The sequence below is a fragment of the Ranitomeya variabilis genome, chromosome 4, assembly GCF_051348905.1.
Source record: "Ranitomeya variabilis isolate aRanVar5 chromosome 4, aRanVar5.hap1, whole genome shotgun sequence".
Taxonomy (NCBI): Eukaryota; Metazoa; Chordata; class Amphibia; order Anura; family Dendrobatidae; genus Ranitomeya; species Ranitomeya variabilis.
The window spans coordinates 13,351,972-13,374,529 of NC_135235.1; the positions used below are offsets into that span (position 1 = coordinate 13,351,972).

A 22,558-nucleotide genomic window follows, 5' to 3' on the forward strand; every position below is an offset into this window, starting at 1 on the left:
GACCACATATAGGATACATTGTTACATTTCCACGTGAGTTTTCCATCTGTTGGACAGAAGTGACAGGAATGATTGGTGCTGAAGCTGGTGATGGGTCGGACATAATGGGAGTGTATACAGGCAGCTCGCCTCATCAATATTCTGCGGGACCCCCGACACCCCCACAGTTTATAGCTACAAAGTAACTGTGAATAGATTGCCTTTTCACTTTTTGAACTGATAATATCAATTTCTCAATTCACACCCAGAGCAAAATTCAAAATTCAGCTGCTAGGAGAGAACATTTTGGCTCTATCCCTGTCAGTCATGTGACCAGCACCTTAATTCTTACTGTGCACCTTTTACCCAAGCGCCCACAATGCACCGCTTCCTCTGGCACTCGGGAGGAGAGCAGAATTCAGAATCCAGCTGATCGGAGAAGAATCACAATATGGACACATGGATCATTTGACTATTTGTAGACAGCTGAGATAAGGATTCTGCATTATTAGGTTTTTCTATAAGTTTTATGGACTTTGGAAAGTAACTTAAAACTGGATTTTTCCCCACGTTGTATACATGATATTGGGGGTAGAGGAGTTGTCAGCAGATTCCCCCCTGTAATAATGTATCTCCTCCATCCTTTCACAAGCTTTCAGGAGCACATTCTAAAAACATGCAACAGAAAACTTTTCAGAAGGAAGGTTACCCCACACTTTATTCCTCTGACATAGAACTTCAGGGTGTCCTCTGCAATGGTTTATGCCCCCCAGCCACCCTCAGTACTCGTGCTCCCCATGCTCTCTGCTACCAGATGGGGCACATTGCTTTCCTCCCCCATATGAGTTATCATATATCATATTCAGAAACGTGCAATGTGAAATGTTTGGAACAAAGTGACCCCAGATTTTACCACCCGGACTACAATGTTGGGGTGGTCTCTAAGGCTCTATATCCCTCGCTCCTCCCATCTTCCTGCAACCTGGACAACAATGTTGGGGTGGTCTCTAAGGCTGTATATCCCACGTTCCTCCCATCATCCCGCAACCGGGACAGCAATGTTGGGGTGCTCTCTAAGGCAGTATATCCCCAGCTCCTCCCCTCTTCCTCTAAGGCAGTACATCTTCCGCTCCTCCCATCTTCTTGCAACCTGGACAATGTTGGGGTGGTCTCTAAGGCTGTATATCCCCCACTCCTCCCATCTTCCTGCAACCTGGACAGCAATGTTAAGGCGGTCTCTAAGGCAGTATATTCCCCGCTCCTCCCATCTTCCTGCAACCTGGACAGCAATGTTGGGGTGGTCTCTAAGGCTGTATATCCCCCCACTCCTCCCATCTTCCTGCAACCTGGAAAACAATGTTGGTGAGGTCTCTAAGGCTGTATATCCCCCGCTCCTCCCATCTTCCTGCAACCTGGACAACAATGTTGGGGAGGTCTCTAAGGCTGTATATCCCCCACTCCTCCCATCTTCCTGCAACCTGGACAACAATGTTGGGGAGGTCTCTAAGGCTGTATATCCCCCGCTCCTCTCATTTTCCTGCAACCTGGACAGCAATCTTAGGGTGGTCTCTAAGGCTGTATATCCCCTGCTCCTCCCATCTTCCTGAAACCTGGACAGCAATGTTGGGGTGGTCTCTAAGGCAGTATATCCCCCGCTCCTCCCATCTTCCTACAACCTGGACAGCAATGTTGGGGTGGTCTCTAAGGCAGTATATCCCCCGCTTCTCCCATCTTCCTGCAACCTGGACAGCAATGTTGGGGTGGTCTCTAAGGCAGTATATCCTCTGCTCCTCCCATCTTCCTGCAATCAGGACAACAATGTTGGGGTGGTCTCTAAGGCTGTAAATCCCCCGCTCCTCCCATCATCCCGCAACCTGGACAGCAATGTTGGGGTGGTCTTTAAGGTTGTATATCCCCCGCTCCTCCCATCTTTACGCAAACCTGGACAGCAATGTTGGGGTGGTCTCTAAGGCTGTTTATCCCCCGCTCCTCCCATTTTCCTACAACCTGGACAACAATGTTGGGGTGGTCTCTAAGGTTTTTTATCCCTCGCTCCTCCCATCTTCCTGCAACCTGGACAGCAATGTTGGGGTGGTCTCTAAGGCAGTTATCCCCTGCTCCTCCCATTTTCCTGCAACCTGGACAACAATGTTGGGGTGGTCTCTAAGGCAGTATATCCCCCGCTCCTCCCATCTTCCTGCAACCTGGACAGCAACGTTGGGGTGGTCTATAAGGCTGTATATCCCCTGCTCCTCCCATCTTCCTGCAACCTGGACATCAACGTTGGGGTGGTCTCTAAGGCAGTTATCCCCTGCTTCTCCCATATTCCTGCAACCTGTACAGCAATATTGGGGTGGACTCTAAGGCAGTATATCCCCCGCTCCTCCCATTTTCCTGCAACCTGGACAACAATGTTGGGGTGGTCTCTAAGGCAGTATATCCCCCGCTCCTCCCATCTTCCTGCAACCTGGACAGCAACGTTGGGGTGGTCTCTAAGGCTGTATATCCCCTGCTCCTTCCATCTTCCTGCAATCTGGACAACAATGTTGGGGTGGTCTCTAAGGCTGTATATCCCCTGCTCCTTCCATCTTCCTGCAATCTGGACAACAATGTTGGGGTGGTCTCTAAGGCAGTATATTCCCTGCTCCTCCCATCTTCCTACAACCTTGACAACAATGTTGGGGTGGTCTCTAAGGCAGTATATCCCCTGCTCCTCCCATCTTCCTGATGAGTAAGTATGTTTCACTACCTTTCCCACTCCACCTCCTCGATACATTCATGGACAGAGTCTTTTACGAAACATAAAATAGAAAACTTTTTAGGAAAAAGTGGACCCCAAATGTTACTTCCAGGCTTAAAAAGTGAGCGAGGCTTCTAGAGCATTACTTCCACCCCGCCCCCCTCAATACTAAGGTTAATTGTTAGTTTGGTTCACATTAATAAATGTAATCAAAAACGTGCAGCAAAAACAAGTTTAAGAAATGGGGACCCCATATTTTTCTGACTTTAATAGATGGTTAAGGGGGGGCGTCTACAGCAATATATGCCACCCAGTTTGGCCACACTCAATGTTTAAGGCTTCTATCTTCTATTGGTTGAGTTGGGGGTGCGCTGCTTTGCCTCCATATTTAATAAATATGTATCATATTCAAATACATGCAGCAGGAAACTTTACAATTGGGACCCCATAGTTTACATCCTGGGTAAGGAAGTCTTCAAAGCACTATATGCCCCCTCCCTCTTTTAATATTTGATGGACTAATGGTTGAGGGGTATATTTCCCAGGCCCCCAATATTCATGGACGCAGCATTACTAACAAGCCAGGCGAATATCTTATCTCATTTTGGCAATACACGATGATTGTCATTTGCTTAGAAGAGATTGCTGTGTCCAAGGGGCAGATAAAGGTTAGCTATACACAACACACAGACTTCTATTACTCCCCATAGCAACAAGCCTATTTATAATGTGTCCTACCTGCATCAAAGGGCTGCAACAAGAAGCTAGATGCAGGTCTACAGGTACATTCAAGCACTAAGATGAAGAAAAAAACTCGCGTCAGCAGGTGAATGAAACGCGTCCAATTACATTACATGCACAATTAACAGCATTTACACTCCATCTCCGCTTCATTATTAGCTTAACTATTAAGAAAAAAAAAACAGAACAAAAGAAAATGAAGAAAATCAAATGAAGAGGAAAAGAACAGAAAGTCAAGCAAAAAAACAAAAAATAAAAACAAAGTTGAATGCAATTTGGAAGCCCTGACATCTAAGGAAACTTGTGCCTTTCTCTTGATGGCAGTGATGTCATTGGAGGATGATGATGTCATCTTGAGTACAAGTGACGGGGAGGCCCAAGGAGAAGCGTTTCTTATGAGCCACTTCTCCAGTTTACCATACTCAAGTTCAAAGTAAAGACGAACATAAAAGCTAACAATGGAACATAACAAGCAAAACAAAGAAAGAAAAGAGGGTGATGCTTTGTTTCCATTTGTAAGGTAATTCCCCTAACTCCCCCTCCCCCGACCATGGAGTCCTATCAACCACCAATGAATATTGATATTTAAGGATACTTTCATGCACTCATAAACCAGTGGCAGATTTCCATGGGTTGCACTTGGTGCTGATGCTTTTCTGGTCAGAGAGCTGCCAAGATACCAAATCCATTAGAATCAGTTATAAATGACAAGGTGTCAGATCACAGATACCATACAAGAGCTCATGTCACTGTAAAAGTGATACAATGTTAAGTCCAGCTGGCCAATACTCCAGAAATTCCGATAATCCAGCCTGGAGCCGCCATATTTGTGGTATAAGTAGATGTGGAACTTTTCCTGATGAAACTCTTCCACATATTTGTTCTGTTTTTGTAGAAAGTGTAAAACAAAACTTATAGAAATCATTCTGTAAAAGAAGCTCCGTTACATCCCTCAGATACTCCAGAACACAAACACATCCATGTGGAAGACGACGAATTTGCATTTTCGGTTGCGACAATGTAACAAGTTTCATGTTTACAAACAGTTCATTGTCTTGTTATAGAAAAAAATAAGCAAGAATGTAACAAAGTGAAGCAAGGACTCTGCGGCTGATCTCATCTCTCCTGGACATGTCTCCTGTGTGAACACGTCATGGAGGTCTGGGGGGACATTTTGGGGGTCACTGTTATTGCTACACTTGATTCTTGGGCTTTAACAGTTAAGTGTTGAGCCAGCGCAGCTCCAGCACTTATTGTAATCCGCCTCAGATTTCTCTTCCTGCCAAGGTAATTAAAACAAGTTTGTTTTCTTTCCATAAATTAAGTATATTTTCCTTCCGCCCTCTTATATATTGCTCTTCAGGCTCGTGCCCTACAGGATTAAGTAACACCGTGTGGACAGCAATCTCCCTCAGCTTCCTGCAAACCCAGTATCAGTATAGCGGGGGTGGGCAGGGGGGGCCCTATAAGAAAGACCTAAAAAAGTCCTCCTCCAGTGACCGGATGATACCTCTGAACCCTGCTTCCCCCAGCTGGAAGCCCAGCACTTTTCTGGGCCCATGATTAGTATGAAGCGGTACCATGACCCTTGGGCCAGTTGGCCTCTCCCTTTCTTGCTAACATTGTGAATATATTGGAAAGCATGAGAGAATGAAAGCCTAACTTAGGCCCAAAGGAACAAGTCTCATAAAGTCAATTCATCAGTTATAGGGTCTAACAGAGAGGGTGGTCCGTTCAGGTTGGGCTTCATGAGCCCCTCTTAAATCCGTGCCTGGACCACTTCTCTCTAAAGAGTCGATGGAAGATCCAGAGATAACAGGTAGATCAGGAAGGTAATTCCAATGGGTTTGGGGAACAATCTGTAGCGTGCAGGTGCCGGGATTAATAATAATAATTACTCACGGTTTACAAGGAAAATCAGAAATCTTAAAGGGGAACTCTATACAAAAATGTGTTACAGATGCCTTTAATTTATTATGTGAGCCTGTAAGACGACACAGACATGGATCATGTTTGGATGAATTCTCCCAATACTTCAGTCATGAGATTAGAAAGGAATTTCATCAATACCAGTTATTGACTGCAGGAAAAGAACCAATAGGAACAGCAGATTTGTCTCGGTTTCTCCAATATGGCCGAGGGCAGATATGAGGGTCCTCGTGCTTCAAAGAATATCTGACGGAAAACAAGCAACTGCTCAAAGCAAAAAACACTGGAGACCACAAATAGTGCAAAACTGTCAGAATTCTACCAACAGAGCCAGCAACGAGCGCGGCTGAGCTGCTGCAGGGCCTCGTTCACACGTCGCTCGTCAGTCTGTGGTTTTCATGTATCCATTATAGTCTATGCAGCTGTTCACATGGCCGTGTGTATATCAGCCATAGAAGTCACGGACAGCACAGAGGTCATCAGCATATAGTCAGTGCAATGTCCGCAAGTAATACCACAGTGAAGAGGACTGATTTATCCAGATATAAAAATCACTGATGAAACTGATGACTGCACCAGCAGAATAGTGAGTGCAGCTCTGGGGTATAATACAGGATGTAACTCAGGATCAGTAATGTAATGTATGTACACAGTGACTGCACCAGCAGAATAGTGAGTGCAGCTCTGGGGTATAATACAGGAGGTAACTCAGGATCAGTAAAGTAATGTATGTACACAGTGACTGCACCAGCAGAATAGTGAGTGCAGCTCTGGGGTCTAATGCAGGAGGTAAACCAGGATCAGTAATGTAATGTATGTACACAGTGACTGCACCAGCAGAATAGTGAGTGCAGCTCTGGGGTATAATACAGGAGGTAACTCAGGATCAGTAATGTAATGTATGTACACAGTGACTGCACAAGCAGAATAGTGAGTGCAGCTCTGGGGTATAATACAGGATGTAACTCAGGATCAGTAATGTAATGTATGTACACAGTGACTGCACAAGCAGAATAGTGAGTGCAGCTCTGGAGTATAATACAGGATGTAACTCAGGATCAGTAATGTAATGTATGTACACAGTGACTGCACCAGCAGAATAGTGAGTGCAGCTCTGGGGTATAATACAGGGTGTAACTAAGGATCAGTAATGTAATGTATGTACACAGTGACTGCACCAGCAGAATAGTGAGTGCAGATCTGGAGTATAATACAGGATGTAACTCAGGATCAGTAATGTAATGTATGTACACAGTGACTGCACCAGCAGAATAGTGAGTGCAGCTCTGGGGTATAATACAGGATGTAGCTCAGGATCAGTAATGTAATGTATGTGCACAGTGACTGCACCAGCAGAATAGTGAGTGCAGCTCTGGGGTATAATACAGGGTGTAACTCAGGATCAGTAATGTAATGTATGTACACAGTGACTGCACCAGCAGAATAGTGAGTGCAGCTCTGGAGTATAATACAGGATGTAACTCAGGATCAGTAATGTAATGTATGTACACAGTGACTGCACCAGCAGAATAGTGAGTGCAGCTCTGGGGTACAATACAGGATGTAACTCTGGATCAGTAATGTAATGTATGTACACAGTGACTGCACCAGCAGAATAGTGAGTGCAGCTCTGGGGTACAATACAGGATGTAACTCTGGATCAGTAATGTAATGTATGTACACAGTGACTGCACCAGCAGAATAGTGAGTGCAGCTCTGGGGTATAATACAGGAGGTAACTCAGGATCAGTAATGTAATGTATGTACAGTGACTGCACCAGCAGAATAGTGAGTGCAGCTCTGGGGTATAATACAGGATGTAACTCAGGATCAGTAATGTAATGTATGTACAGTGACTGCACCAGCAGAATAGTGAGTGCAGCTCTGGGGTATAATACAGGATGTAACTCAGGATCAGTAATGTAATGTGTGTACACAGTGACTGCACCAGCAGAATAGTGAGTGCAGCTCTGGAGTATAATACAGGATGTAACTCAGAATCAGTAATGTAATGTATGTACACAGTGACTCCACCAGCAGAATAGTGAGTGCAGCTCTGGAGTATAATACAGGATGTAACTCAGGATCAGTAATGTAATGTATGTACACAGTGACTGCACCAGCAGAATAGTGAGTGCAGCTCTGGAGTATAATACAGGATGTAACTCAGGATCAGTAATGTAATGTATGTACACAGTGACTGCACCAGCAGAATAGTGAGTGCAGCTCTGGGGTATAATACAGGAGGTAACTCAGGATCAATATATATAATTGTCTAAGGGTCACTTCCGTCTTTCTATCGGCAACTTCCATCACGGTTATTCATTCGCTGATTGGTCTCGCCAGCTGCCTGTCATGGCTGCCACGACCAATCAGTGACGGGCACAGTCCGATTAGTCCCTCCCCACTCCCCTGCAGTCACTGCCCGGCGCCCGCTCCATACTCCCCGCAGTCACGGCTCACACAGGGTTAATGCCAGCGGTAGCGGACCACGTTATGCCGCCGGTAACTCACTCCGTTACCGCCGCTATTAACCCTGTGTGACCAAGTTTTTACTATTGAGGCAGCCTATGCAGTCTGTGGACATGGCCACGAGTTATTACATTGCATGTTCAGAACGTTTGAAGAGAAGCCCACGGCTGCTCTCCCTGTATACAATATGCGGCTATAGAGAAGAACACTAATAATCTACTATATAATTGTCTAAGGGTCACTTCCGGCTGTCTGTCTGTCCTTCTGTCTAAAGGAAAAAAAAAAAAAACATGTTCCAGCTCCATGGTAAAATTCAGGCGTTATATCTTTATAGCTTGGATCGAAACGCGTCGCTCGTTGTCCTGTGTGCCCGTGGAGAGCTTTACAGCCATCGTTTATAAACAGGATTTAATAAAGATATAACGCCTGCATTTTAACATGGAGCGGAAACATGTTTTTTTTTTTCCTTTGGATTTGACCTCGTTGATCAGCGTGGAGTTCCGTGCACCTGCGGTGGTGGCTTGGTGAGCTGGCTTTTTTCCTCTATTTCTATACATGTCCTTCTGTCTGTCTTTCTGTCACGGATATTCATTGGTCGCGGCCTCTGTCTGTCATGGAATCCAAGTCGCTGATTGGTCGTGGCAAAACGCCCACGACCATTGCCACGACCAATCAGCGATGCGCACAATCCGGAAGAAAATGGCCGCTCCTTACTCCCCGCACTCAGTGCCCGGCGCCCGCATACTCCCCTCCGGTCACCGCTCACAGGGTTAATGCCGGCGGTAAAGGACCGCGTTATGCCGCGGGTAACGCACTCCGTTACCGCCGCTATTAACCCTGTGTGACCAAGTATTTTACTATTGACGCCGCCTATGCAACGTCAATAGTAGAAACATCTAATATTAAAAATAATAAAAAAAATAAAAAATCATTAGATACTCCCCTTCCACCGCCTTTCCCGCTCCTCGCGATGCTCCGGCCGGTCCTTGCAAGCGGCACGTTCGGGTGGCAAGGATGGTCTGGGAGAAGGACCTGCCATGACGTCACGGTCACGTGACCGCGACGTCATCACACCCTGGGACCGGAAGCTGCCGCCTGCACCCCACACAGGCGACAGAGCTACAACGCGCCTGCGGAAGGTGAGTATATGTTTATTTTTTATTTTTTTAACCTGTGACATACGTGGCTGGGCAATATACTAAGTCACTGGGCAATATACTACGTCACTGGGCAATATACTACATGGCTGGGCAATATACTACATGGCTGTGCAATATACTACGTCGCTGTGCAATATACTACGTGGCTCTGTGCTGTATACTACGTCACTGGGCAATATACTACGTCACTGGGCAATATACTACGTCACTGGGCAATATACTACGTGGCTGGGCAATATACTATGTGGCTGGGCAATATACTACATGGCTGGGCAATATACTACGTGGGCTGTGCAATATACTACGTGGGCTGTGCAATATACTACGTCACTGGACAATATACTACGTCACTGGGCAATATACTACGTGGCTGGGCAATATACTACGTCACTGGGCAATATACTACGTGGCTGGGCAATATACTACGTCGCTGGGCAATATACTACGTCACTGGGCAATATACTACGTGGCTGGGCAATATACTACGTCACTGGGCAATATACTACGTCACTGGGCAATATACTACGTGGCTGGGCAATATACTACGTCACTGGGCAATATACTACGTCGCTGGGTAATATACTACGTCACTAGGCAATATACTACGTCACTGGGCAATATACTACGTCACTGGGCAATATACTACGTCACTGGGCAATATACTACGTGGCTGGGCAATATACTACGTCACTGGGCAATATACTACGTCGCTGGGCAATATACTACGTCACTGGGCAATATACTACGTCGCTGGGTAATATACTACGTCACTAGGCAATATACTACGTCACTGGGCAATATACTACGTCGCTGGGTAATATACTAAGTCACTAGGCAATATACTACGTAACTGGGCAATATACTACGTCGCTGGGCAATATACTACGTCACTGGGCAATATACTACGTCACTGGGCAATATACTACGTCACTGAGCAATATACTACGTCGCTGGGCAATATACTTCGTCACTAGGCAATATACTACGTCACTGAGCAATATACTACGTCGCTGGGCAATATACTACGTCGCTGGGCAATATACTACGTCACAGGGCAATATACTACATGGACATGCATATTCTAGATTACCCAATGCGTTAGAATCAGGCCACCATCTAGTAATAATAATAATAATAATAATGATGATAATGTTGGTGACTTTTGCTCATTAGGTTTGGACCATTCTCTGCAGCTACATAAGGATCCTTGAAGCCTCTGAAAGATGCAGGAGGAGCCACAATTATAACTGAGCAGCTCCAGTACAGAATCCAAACACAACTCTCATATTAAAGGTTCAGTAACCCCAGGGCTAAAGGAGTATCCAAATGTCCTAAAGTCACCACCTCCAGTAATGGCTGATAACAGGGAGTAATAGATTGTGGTCACCTGTCCTACAGTCACCTCCCCCAGTAATGGCTGATAACAGGGAGTAATAGAGTGTAGTCTCCTGTCCTACAGTCTCCTCCCCCAGTAATGGCTGATAACAGGGAGTAATAGATTGTGGTCTCCTGTCCTACAGTCTCCTCCCCCAGTAATGGCTGATAACAGGGAGTAATAGATTGTGGTCTCCTGTCCTACAGTCTCCTCCCCCAGTAATGGCTGATAACAGGGAGTAATAGATTGTGGTCTCCTGTCCTACAGTCTCCTCCCCCAGTAATGGCTGATAACAGGGAGTAATAGATTGTGGTCACCTGTCCTACAGTCACCTCCCCCAGTAATGGCTGATAACAGGGAGTAATAGATTGTGGTCTCCTGTCCTACAGTCTCCTCCCCCAGTAATGGCTGATAACAGGGAGTAATAGATTGTGGTCTCCTGTCCTACAGTCTCCTCCCCCAGTAATGGCTGATAACAGGGAGTAATAGATTGTGGTCTCCTCCCCCAGTAATGGCTGATAACAGGGAGTAATAGATTGTGGTCTCCTGTCCTACAGTCTCCTCCCCCAGTAATGGCTGATAACAGGGAGTAATAGATTGTAGTCTCCTCCCCCAGTAATGGCTGATAACAGGGAGTAATAGATTGTGGTCTCCTGTCCTACAGTCTCCTCCCCCAGTAATGGCTGATAACAGGGAGTAATAGATTGTAGTCTCCTCCCCCAGTAATGGCTGATAACAGGGAGTAATAGAGTGTGGTCTCCTGTCCTACAGTCACCACCTCCAGTAATGGCTGATAACAGGGAGTAATAGAGTGTAGTCTCCTGTCCTACAGTCTCCTCCCCCAGTAATGGCTGATAACAGGGAGTAATAGATTGTGGTCTCCTGTCCTACAGTCTCCTCCCCCAGTAATGGCTGATAATAGGGAGTAATAGATTGCAGTCTCCTGTCCTACAGTCTCCTCCCCCAGTAATGGCTGATAACAGGGAGTAATAGATTGCAGTCACCTGTCGTTCAGTCGTCGCCCTGTGTGTATATACAGAACGTTGGAGGTATGATTTGGGGTGAGGGTCTCTTTAAGAGGCAGACGCCTGTGTGTTACTGCGCAGTCACCAGGGTTCCAGGCACGCAGTGGGCAGACGGGCGCAGGGGGAGAGGAACAGAAATTTGATTTGGGGAATTATGGCGTCTTCATGCCGCTCTGAGGAAAGACAGGCCCCTGTGCCCCTGGAGCGGGCGCAGCAGAAAGTGATTTCAGAAGCAGCACACGTGAAACCCGACTGCAAACCTGATTATCTGGTGTTGGAATTGGGCAGGGGCAGCTCCAGAAAGAGGGTAATATCCAAAATTAAGAACACATGGCTCCTTCCTAGCAGGAACAGAACATGGGCGGCCCCAGCTGTGCAGGCACCCCCTGATCATCTGCACAGGAGGGGACACAATGGGCTGTAATGCCCCCGGGGTACAAGTACGGAGGGCGCCCTACAGCTAGTGACCCGGCCGCAGTGGCCCGCTCCTCCTGCTGCACCGGACACATTGTGTATCAGCCTGGAAGATATCACGACTACAGAGAGAAGACACAAGTCCTGCACCGCCCCTGGCCGGCTCTTCCCAGCGCTGCTGCAGGTGATTGACAGCTGTCTCTGATTTGTGTACATCAGTAAAGATCTGTCAATCACCTGCAGAGGGGCCGGGTGTTGTCGGACTCGTCTGTTCTCACCCTGCGGTCTCAGCCGGATCTTCCCACGATGTCTTCTCTTCTCGGCACCACAAAACCTCGGACAGGATCCCGATAAACGCACTATGGGATCAATCACAAGAGAAAACTCTGCAGAGACCCCGGACAAGCAGGAAGCGATGTAATGTACATGGATCAGCATAAATGAGTACACCCCCTGTAATGTAGGATGTCAATCAAAATCTCACAGAACACAAGAACAATTTCCACATTCTGACAATTCTCAGATCCACAGACCACTGTTCCCCATAACACGACAGTGAGGTTATAATATAACTGTACTGACAATATCCTCAGATTAGATGATGGAAAAATGAGTGCACCCCATCAATAACTCCTCCATCTAGTGTTGTGTGACCTCCATGATGTGTGAGGAGGTGACATATTACAGCGTCCATCTTCCTCCATCTCCAGAACGAGCTCTAGAGCCTGGATGCCGGAGGGAGAGCGCTGACAACCTATCTCCAGAACTCCCCATAGGGGTCGGGTTGTCAGGAGCATCTACTAATTAGAGTAAAGCTGAGGATTCTGTAATGAGACTTCTATTATAACCTTATTGTCGTGTTACAGGGAAAAGGTCTAAAAAACTCAGAATTGTCAGAATGTTGAAAATTGTTCTTGTGTTCAGTGAGATATTGATGAAATATTACTTTTTATGGAGTGTGTACTAATAACCACAGCAAAGTGTCAATATTTACCATAACAAAGCTGTGTATGTAAACAGTGACTGCACCAGCAGAATAGAGTGCAGCTCTGGGGGATAATACAGGATGTAACTCAGGATCAGTAATGTAATGTATGTACACAGTGACTGCACCAGCAGAATAGTGAGTGCAGCTCTGGGGGATAATACAGGATGTAACTCAGGATCAGTAATGTAATGTATGTACACAGTGACTGCACCAGCAGAATAGTGAGTGCAGCTCTGGTGTATAATACAGGATGTAACTCAGGATCAGTAATGTAATGTGTGTACACAGTGACTGCACTAGCAGAATAGTGAGTGCAGCTCTGGGGGATAATACAGGATGTAACTCAGGATCAGTAATGTAATGTATGTACACAGTGACTGCACCAGCAGAATAGTGAGTGCAGCTCTGGGGTATAATACAGGATGTAACTCAGGATCAGTAATGTAATGTATGTACACAGTGACTGCACCAGCAGAATAGTGAGTGCAGCTCTGGGGGATAATACAGGATGTAACTCAGGATCAGTAATGTAATGTATGTACACAGTGACTGCACCAGCAGAATAGTGAGTGCAGCTCTGGTGTATAATACAGGATGTAACTCAGGATCAGTAATGTAATGTGTGTACACAGTGACTGCACTAGCAGAATAGTGAGTGCAGCTCTGGGGGATAATACAGGATGTAACTCAGGATCAGTAATGTAATGTATGTACACAGTGACTGCACCAGCAGAATAGTGAGTGCAGCTCTGGGGGATAATACAGGATGTAACTTAGGATCAGTAATGTAATGTATGTATACAGTGACTGCACCAGCAGAATAGTGAGTGCAGCTCTGGAGTATAATACAGGGTGTAACTCAGGATCAGTAATGTAATGTATGTGCACAGTGACTGCACCAGCAGAATAGTGAGTGCAGCTCTGGGGTGTAATACAGGATGTAACTCAGGATCAGTAATGTAATGTATGTACAATGTGACTGCACCAGCAGAATAGTGAGTGCAGCTCTGGGGTATAATACAGGATGTAACTCAGGATCAGTAATGTAATGTATGTACACAGTGACTGCACCAGCAGAATAGTGAGTGCAGCTCTGGAGTATAATACAGGAGGTAACTGAGGATCAGTAATGTAATGTATGTACACAGTGACTGCACCAGCAGAATAGTGAGTGCAGCTCTGGAGTATAATACAGGAGGTAACTGAGGATCAGTAATGTAATGTATGTACACAGTGACTGCACCAGCAGAATAGTGAGTGCAGCTCTGGAGTATAATACAGGATGTAACTCAGGATCAGTAATGTAATGTATGTACACAGTGACTGCACCAGCAGAATAGTGAGTGCAGCTCTGGGGTATAATACAGGATGTAACTCAGGATCAGTAATGTATGTACACAGTGACTGCACCAGCAGAATAGTGAGTGCAGCTCTGGGGTATAATACAGGATGTAACTCAGGATCAGTAATGTAATGGATGTACACAGTGACTGCACCAGCAGAATAGAGAGTGCAGCTCTGGGGTATAATACAGGATGTAACTCAGGATCAGTAATGTAATGTATGTACACAGTGACTGCACCAGCAGAATAGTGAGTGCAGCTCTGGGGTATAATACAGGATGTATCTCAGTAACTGAATAGGATTAAATACACAACTCAGCAGACAGTATCACACAGGAGAGGATTAGATACACGGCTCAGCAGTCAGTATGACACGGGACAGGATTAGATACACAGCTCAGCAGACAGTATCACACAGGATAGGATTAGATACACGGCTCAGCAGTCAGTATCACACGGGACAGGATTAGATACACAGCTCAGCAGACAGTATCACACAGGATAGGATTAGATACACGGCTCAGCAAGCAGTATCACACATGATAGGATTAGATACACGGCTCAGCAGTCAGTATCACACATGATAGGATTAGATACACGGCTCAGCAGTCAGTATCACACAGGATGGGATTAGATACAGTACTACCCCTGTCACTGACCTGACAGTAAGGTATATATATATATATACACTTCAGCGCTTGCCGGGAGGAGGTGATTTAGACGACAATCACTTGTGAGGATCCCCGAGTCCCCGATTCGGATGTAATTAGCTGCAGATCTCTGGGGGGGTGCTGAGTATTGGGGGGATCTATGATCACAGGATCCAGACCCTCCCGACCCCTGACACAGGAGACAGAACGCAGAGTCCGGGACATATACGACCACATAAATACTGGGGATGTGGCGCGGATTCCTGAGGGGCCGACGCTCCCGGGGTCTTTATTTCATCTGTAAACATGGAGTAAATCTGTCGCTGACACAGAAGCCATGTTGGACGCTCCGCACATACCGTCTACACAATATGTACATAGACGTCACATACAATGGCGCGGACCCAGTACCAGTGAGGATTGTAACCAGGTGGCAGCTTCATGTTCATCCTGAGCTGCCTGATTCATGAAGTCTACGACAGACGTGTCTGAGGCAGGAGACATGGGGCGGGAGGAATTCTGCACACAAACCCACATGTTTTGTCATTCAGGGTTTGTGGAAAGCTGAGTAACGCTTTATACTGGCACAGCAATGGCGGCCATTGGTGGTAGTCACCGAGCGCTGGGGGACGGCCCAGGAGATCACCAGTCCAGTCAGGATAAAGAGAAAATGGTCCAACTGGCCAAACACTGGGAAGATGGCAGCTTAAAGGGGATGTGCACCGTCCCCAACCACTATAGCAGGCCCAGACTGGAGCCGCCACCAGTCCTCCCAGTGACAGTGATGGGAGACAAGGGGGAGGCTCCTGCACGTCTGACGGCGGCGGTCCTCCTTTGTGGACCCATTGCTTTGGCTGAGGCAGAGGCGCCGTCATGGCGGAGGCCGCGCTGCTTTATGGTCAGTTTCTCTGTTCACTGATTATTTGAGGGGGATTACACGGAAGACCCTGAATCCTGCCGCCTGTCAGACGGGGTCTCAGGTCACAGGTATACAATGACAGGAAGGGTCCATGTGAATGTATTCTGGAGCAGACGACCCCACATCACCCAGGAGCTCGGAAAATGGTTGTCAGAAACATGGCCGCCAGTACAGCCCTGGCGGGGGCCGCACCCAGCTGTCCTGGGGCTCTGAATGGCAAATCTGTCAGTCTGAATACAGGAAACCCCTGGGTGACGGTAATGAGGGTCACATTGGTTGTCACCCAGATAGTTATCTCCCGGCCCCCCGGCCCTGCAGACCTGACCCACAGCGATGACAGACGGACGTCCTCCACCCGTGGGGTCCGCAGTCACCAGATGACCAGCACACACCATCAGGGAGACCGTCAGCAAGATGGCTGGAGACAGCAGGCGGGAAGATGGAGAAGTCTGGACCTTCAGGATAAAGGCTGAGGATGATGGGGGTGATCACAGGCTAATGCCCCAATATCACACATACTGAGGATGATGGGGGTGATCACAGGCTAATGCCCCAATATCACACATACTGAGGATGATGGGGGTGATCACAGGCTAATCCCCCAATATCACACATACTGAGGATGATGGGGGTGATCACAGGCTAATCCCCCAATATCACACATACTGAGGATGATGGGGGTGATCACAGGCTAATCCCCCAATATCACACATACTGAGGATGATGGGGGTGATCACAGGCTAATCCCCCAATATCACACATACTGAGGATGATGGGGGTGATCACAGGCTAATCCCCCAATATCACACATACTGAGGATGATGGGGGTGATCACAGGCTAATCCCCCAATATCACACATACTGAGGATGATGGGGGTGATCACAGGCTAATCCCCCAATATCACACATACTGAGGATGATGGGGGTGATCACAGGCTAATCCCCCAATATCACACATACTGAGGATGATGGGGTGATCACAGGCTAATCCCCCAATATCACACATACTGAGGATGATGGGGGTGATCACAGGCTAATCCCCCAATATCACACATACTGAGGATGATGGGGGTGATCACAGGCTAATCCCCCAATATCACACATACTGAGGATGATGGGGGTGATCACAGGCTAATCCCCCAATATCACACATACTGAGGATGATGGGGGTGATCACAGGCTAATCCCCCAATATCACACATACTGAGGATGATGGGGGTGATCACAGGCTAATCCCCCAATATCACACATACTGAGGATGATGGGGGTGATCACAGGCTAATGCCCCAATATCACACATACTGAGGATGATGGGGGTGATCACAGGCTAATCCCCCAATATCACACATACTGAGGATGATGGGGGTGATCACAGGCTAATCCCCCAATATCACACATACTGAGGATGATGGGGATAATCACAGGCTAATGCCCCAATATCACACATACTGAGGATGATGGGGGTGATTACAGTCTAATCCCCCAATATCACACATACTGAGGATGATGGGGGTGATCACAGGCTAATCCCCCAATATCACACATACTGAGGATGATGGGGGTGATCACAGGCTAATCCCCCGATATCACACATACTGAGGATGATGGGGGTGATCACAGGCTAATCCCCCAATATCACACATACTGAGGATGATGGGGGTGATCACAGGCTAATGCCCCAATATCACACATACTGAGGATGATGGGGATAATCACAGGCTAATGCCCCAATATCACACATACTGAGGATGATGGGGGTGATTACAGTCTAATCCCCCAATATCACACATACTGAGGATGATGGGGATAATCACAGGCTAATGCCCCAATATCACACATACTGAGGATGATGGGGGTGATCACAGGCTAATCCCCCAATATCACACATACTGAGGATGATGGGGGTGATCACAGGCTAATCCCCCAATATCACATATACTGAGGATGATGGGGGTGATCACAGGCTAATCCCCCAATATCACACATACTGAGGATGATGGGGGTGATCACAGGCTAATCCCCCAATATCACACATACTGAGGATGATGGGGTGATCACAGGCTAATCCCCCAATATCACATATACTGAGGATGATGGGGGTGATCACAGGCTAATCCCCCAATATCACACATACTGAGGATGATGGGGGTGATCACAGGCTAATCCCCCAATATCACACATACTGAGGATGATGGGGGTGACCACAGGCTAATCCCCCAATATCACACATACTGAGGATGATGGGGGTGATCACAGGCTAATCCCCCGATATCACACATACTGAGGATGATGGGGGTGATCACAGGCTAATCCCCCAATATCACACATATTGAGGATGATGGGGGTGATCACAGGCTAATCCCCCAATATCACACATATTGAGGATGATGGGGTGATCACAGGCTAATCCCCCGATATCACACATACTGAGGATGATGGGGGTGATCACAGGCTAATCCCCCAATATCACACATACTGAGGATGATGGGGGTGATCACAGGCTAATCCCCCAATATCACACATACTGAGGATGATGGGGGTGATCACAGGCTAATCCCCCAATATCACATATACTGAGGATGATGGGGGTGATCACAGGCTAATCCCCCAATATCACACATACTGAGGATGATGGTGGTGATCACAGGCTAATCCCCCAATATCACACATACTGAGGATGATGGGGTGATCACAGGCTAATCCCCCAATATCACACATACTGAGGATGATGGGGGTGACCACAGGCTAATCCCCCAATATCACATATACTGAGGATGATGGGGGTGATCACAGGCTAATCCCCCAATATCACACATACTGAGGATGATGGGGGTGATCACAGGCTAATCCCCCAATATCACACATACTGAGGATGATGGGGGTGACCACAGGCTAATCCCCCAATATCACACATACTGAGGATGATGGGGGTGATCACAGGCTAATCCCCCGATATCACACATACTGAGGATGATGGGGATAATCACAGGCTAATCCCCCGATATCACACATACTGAGGATGATGGGGGTGATCACAGGCTAATCCCCCAATATCACACATATTGAGGATGATGGGGGTGACCACAGGCTAATCCCCCAATATCACACATACTGAGAATGATGGGGGTGATCACAGGCTAATCCCCCAATATCACACATACTGAGGATGATGGGGGTGATCACAGGCTAATCCCCCGATATCACACATACTGAGGATGATGGGGGTGATCACAGGCTAATCCCCCAATATCACACATACTGAGAATGATGGGGGTGATCACAGGCTAATCCCCCAATATCACACATACTGAGGATGATGGGGGTGACCACAGGCTAATCCCCCAATATCACACATACTGAGGATGATGGGGGTGATCACAGGCTAATCCCCCAATATCACACATACTGAGGATGATGGGGGTGATCACAGGCTAATCCCCCAATATCACACATACTGAGGATGATGGGGGTGACCACAGGCTAATCCCCCAATATCACACATACTGAGGATGATGGGGGTGACCACAGGCTAATCCCCCAATATCACACATACTGAGGATGATGGGGGTGATCACAGGCTAATCCCCCAATATCACACATACTGAGGATGATGGGGGTGATCACAGGCTAATGTCCCAATATCACACATACTGAGGATGATGGGGGTGACCACAGGCTAATCCCCCAATATCACACATACTGAGGATGATGGGGGTGACCACAGGCTAATCCCCCAATATCACACATATTGAGGATGATGGGGGTGACCACAGGCTAATCCCCCAATATCACACATATTGAGGATGATGGGGGTGATCACAGGCTAATCCCCCAATATCACACATACTGAGGATGATGGGGGTGACCACAGGCTAATCCCCCAATATCACACATACTGAGGATGATGGGGGTGATCACAGGCTAATCCCCCAATATCACACATACTGAGGATGATGGGGGTGACCACAGGCTAATCCCCCAATATCACACATACTGAGGATGATGGGGGTGATCTTCCTGAATTACTTACTCCCCTTAGCGGCTGTCGTACGTTTCGGTTGTGGTGTAATTACGATGAATTTTCCGCCCCCCAACTAAATTCTGAGACTTCTCAAAAGATGGCGGAGAAGGAGAAACAGAGTTAAAATGACAAGAATCGTAAAACTTTGACAGAATACCGGTGAAAGATGGCCAAAATATCCACAAATCATCACCACCATCATCCCTCCCCATCATCAAAGTTATCATCACCACCATCATCATTAACGGTATCATCACCACCATCATCCCTACCATCAGCAGCAGCATTATCATCACCACCATCATCCCTACCATCATCAGCAGCGTTATCATCACCACCATCATCCCTACCATCAGCAGCAGCATTATCATCACCACCATCATCCCTCCCACCATCAGCAGCAGCGTTATCATCACCATCATCCCTACCATCATCAGCAGCATTATCATCACCACCATCATCCCTACCATCAGCAGCAGCGTTATCATCACCACCATCATCCTTACCATCAGCAGCAGCGTTATCATCACCACCATCATCCCTACCATCAGCAGCAGCATTATCATCACCACCATCATCCCTCCCACCATCAGCAGCGTTATCATCACCACCATCATCCCTCCCACCATCAGCAGCGTTATCATCACCACCATCATCCTTACCATCAGCAGCAGCGTTATCATCACCACCATCATCCCTACCATCAGCAGCAGCATTATCATCACCACCATCATCTGATCAAGGGAAATGCACACAACTTGGGAAGAACATTTAAACTCCTTGCAGATGTTGTGCTAACCACTGAGCCTGCGGGCTGCCTTATATATAGTACAGTACTAACCACTGAGCCTGCGTGCTGCCCTACATATAGTACAGTGCTAAGCACTGAGCCTGCGGGCTGCCCTATATAGAGTACAATGCTAACCACTGAGCCTGCGCGCTGCCCTATATATAGTACAGTACTAACCACTGAGTAATCATGCTGCCTATAGTACAGTGCTAATCACTGAGTAATCATGCTGCCCTACATAGTACAGTGCTAACCACCGAGCCTGCGTGCTGCCCTAAATATAGTACAGTGCTGACCACTGAGCCGCTGTGCTGCCCTATACACAGTTGTGCTCAAAGGTTTACATACCCAGGCAGAATTTTTGCTTTCTTGGCCTTTTTTCAGAGAATATGAATGATAACACCAAAACTTTTCCTGCCCTCATGGTAAGTGGATGGGTGAAGATATTTATTGTCAGACTACTGACCCTACCCTGATCCAAAGTTCACATCCCCTGGTGATTTTGGCCTGATAACATGCACGGAAGTTGACACAAATGGGTGTGAATGGCTACTAAAGGTAACATCCTCACCTGTGACCTGTTTGCTTGTAATCAGCGTGTGCATAAAAGCTGAGTGAGTTTCTGGGATCCAGACAGACTCTTGCATCTTTCATCCAGCCACTGACGTTTCTGGATTGTGAGTCATGGGGAAAGCAAAAGAATTGTCAACGGATCTACGTGAAAAGGTAGATGAACCGTATAAAACAGGAAAGGGATACAAAAAGATATCCAAGGAATTGATAATGCCAGTCAGCAGTATTCACACTGTGATTAACAAATGGAAAATCAGGGGCTCTGTAAAAACAAAACCATGGTCAGGTAGAACAACAAAAATGTCCACAACTGCCAGGAAAATTGTTCTGGATGCAAAGAAAAACCCACAAATAACATCAGCTGAAATACAGAACTCTCTGATAACTAGCTGTGTGGCTGTTTCAAGATGCACAATAAGGAGGCACGTGAAGAAAAATGGGCTGCATGGTTGAGTCACCAGAAGAAAGCCATTACTGCGCAAATGCCACAAAGTATCTCACCTACAATACGCAAAACAGCACAGAGACAAGCCTCAAAACTTCTGGAAGAAGGTAATTTGGAGTGATGAGACCAAAATTGAACTTTTTGGCCACAACCATAAACATTACATTTAGAGAGAGGTCAACAAGACCTATGATGAAAGGAACACCATTCCTACTGTAAAGCACGGAGGTGGATCGCTGATGTTTTGGGGATATGTGAGCTACAATGGCACAGGAAACTTGGTCAAAGTTGAAGGAAAGTTGAATGCAGCGCGGTATCAGCAAATACTGGAGGCAAATTTACACTCATCAGCCCGGAAGCTGCGCATGGGACGTACTTGGACATTCCAACATGACAATGATCCAAAACACAAGGCCAAGTCGTTCTGCTGGCTACAGCAGAACAAAGTGAAGGTTCTGGAGTGGCCATCTGGGTCGCCTGACCTCAATATCATTGAGTCACTCTGGGGAGAGCTCAAGTGCGCAGTTCATGCTAGACAGCCCAGGAATTTACAGGAACTGGAGGCTTTTTGCCAAGAAGAGTGGGCAGCTTTACCACCTTAGAAAATAAAGAACCTCATCCACAACTACCACAAAAGACTTCAAGCTGTCATTGATGTTAGAGGGGGCAATACATGGTATTAAGAAATGGGGGATGTGAACTTATGATCAGGGTCATTTGGATGTTTTGGGTTGTCATTATGATTTACAAAGAGAAAACACAGTAGTCTGACAATAAATGGCTTCACCCAACCACTGACCATGAGTGGAGAGAAAGTTTTGCTGTCATCATTAATATTTTCTGAAAAAATGGACAAGAAAGCAAAAGTTCACCCCAGCGTATACAAAGCGTCCAATTTTCATCCATAAAAAACCGCACGATTTTTCCTTTATCTGGTGATCCGTGCGTCTATTCTTTACATCCATTGTTACACATCATTTACAAGACCCACTAC

At 46.8% G+C, this 22,558-nt stretch overlaps 1 protein-coding gene across 46 annotated transcripts in view; it reads right to left on the minus strand.

The window, feature by feature from the left end:
• TCF7L2 (transcription factor 7 like 2) overlaps positions 1–22,558 on the minus strand; it is a 271,190-nt gene that overhangs the window by 138,094 nt on the left and 110,538 nt on the right. For 38 of the 46 annotated variants that reach the window (XM_077257969.1, XM_077257968.1, XM_077257965.1 and 35 more), the window contains exon 4: positions 3,458–3,514. The exons of the other annotated variants lie outside the window; for them this stretch is intronic. In XM_077257969.1, coding sequence (XP_077114084.1) covers positions 3,458–3,514 — 57 coding nt within the window. The remainder of the gene's footprint in view (positions 1–3,457; positions 3,515–22,558) is intronic. 46 annotated transcript variants of the gene reach the window in all.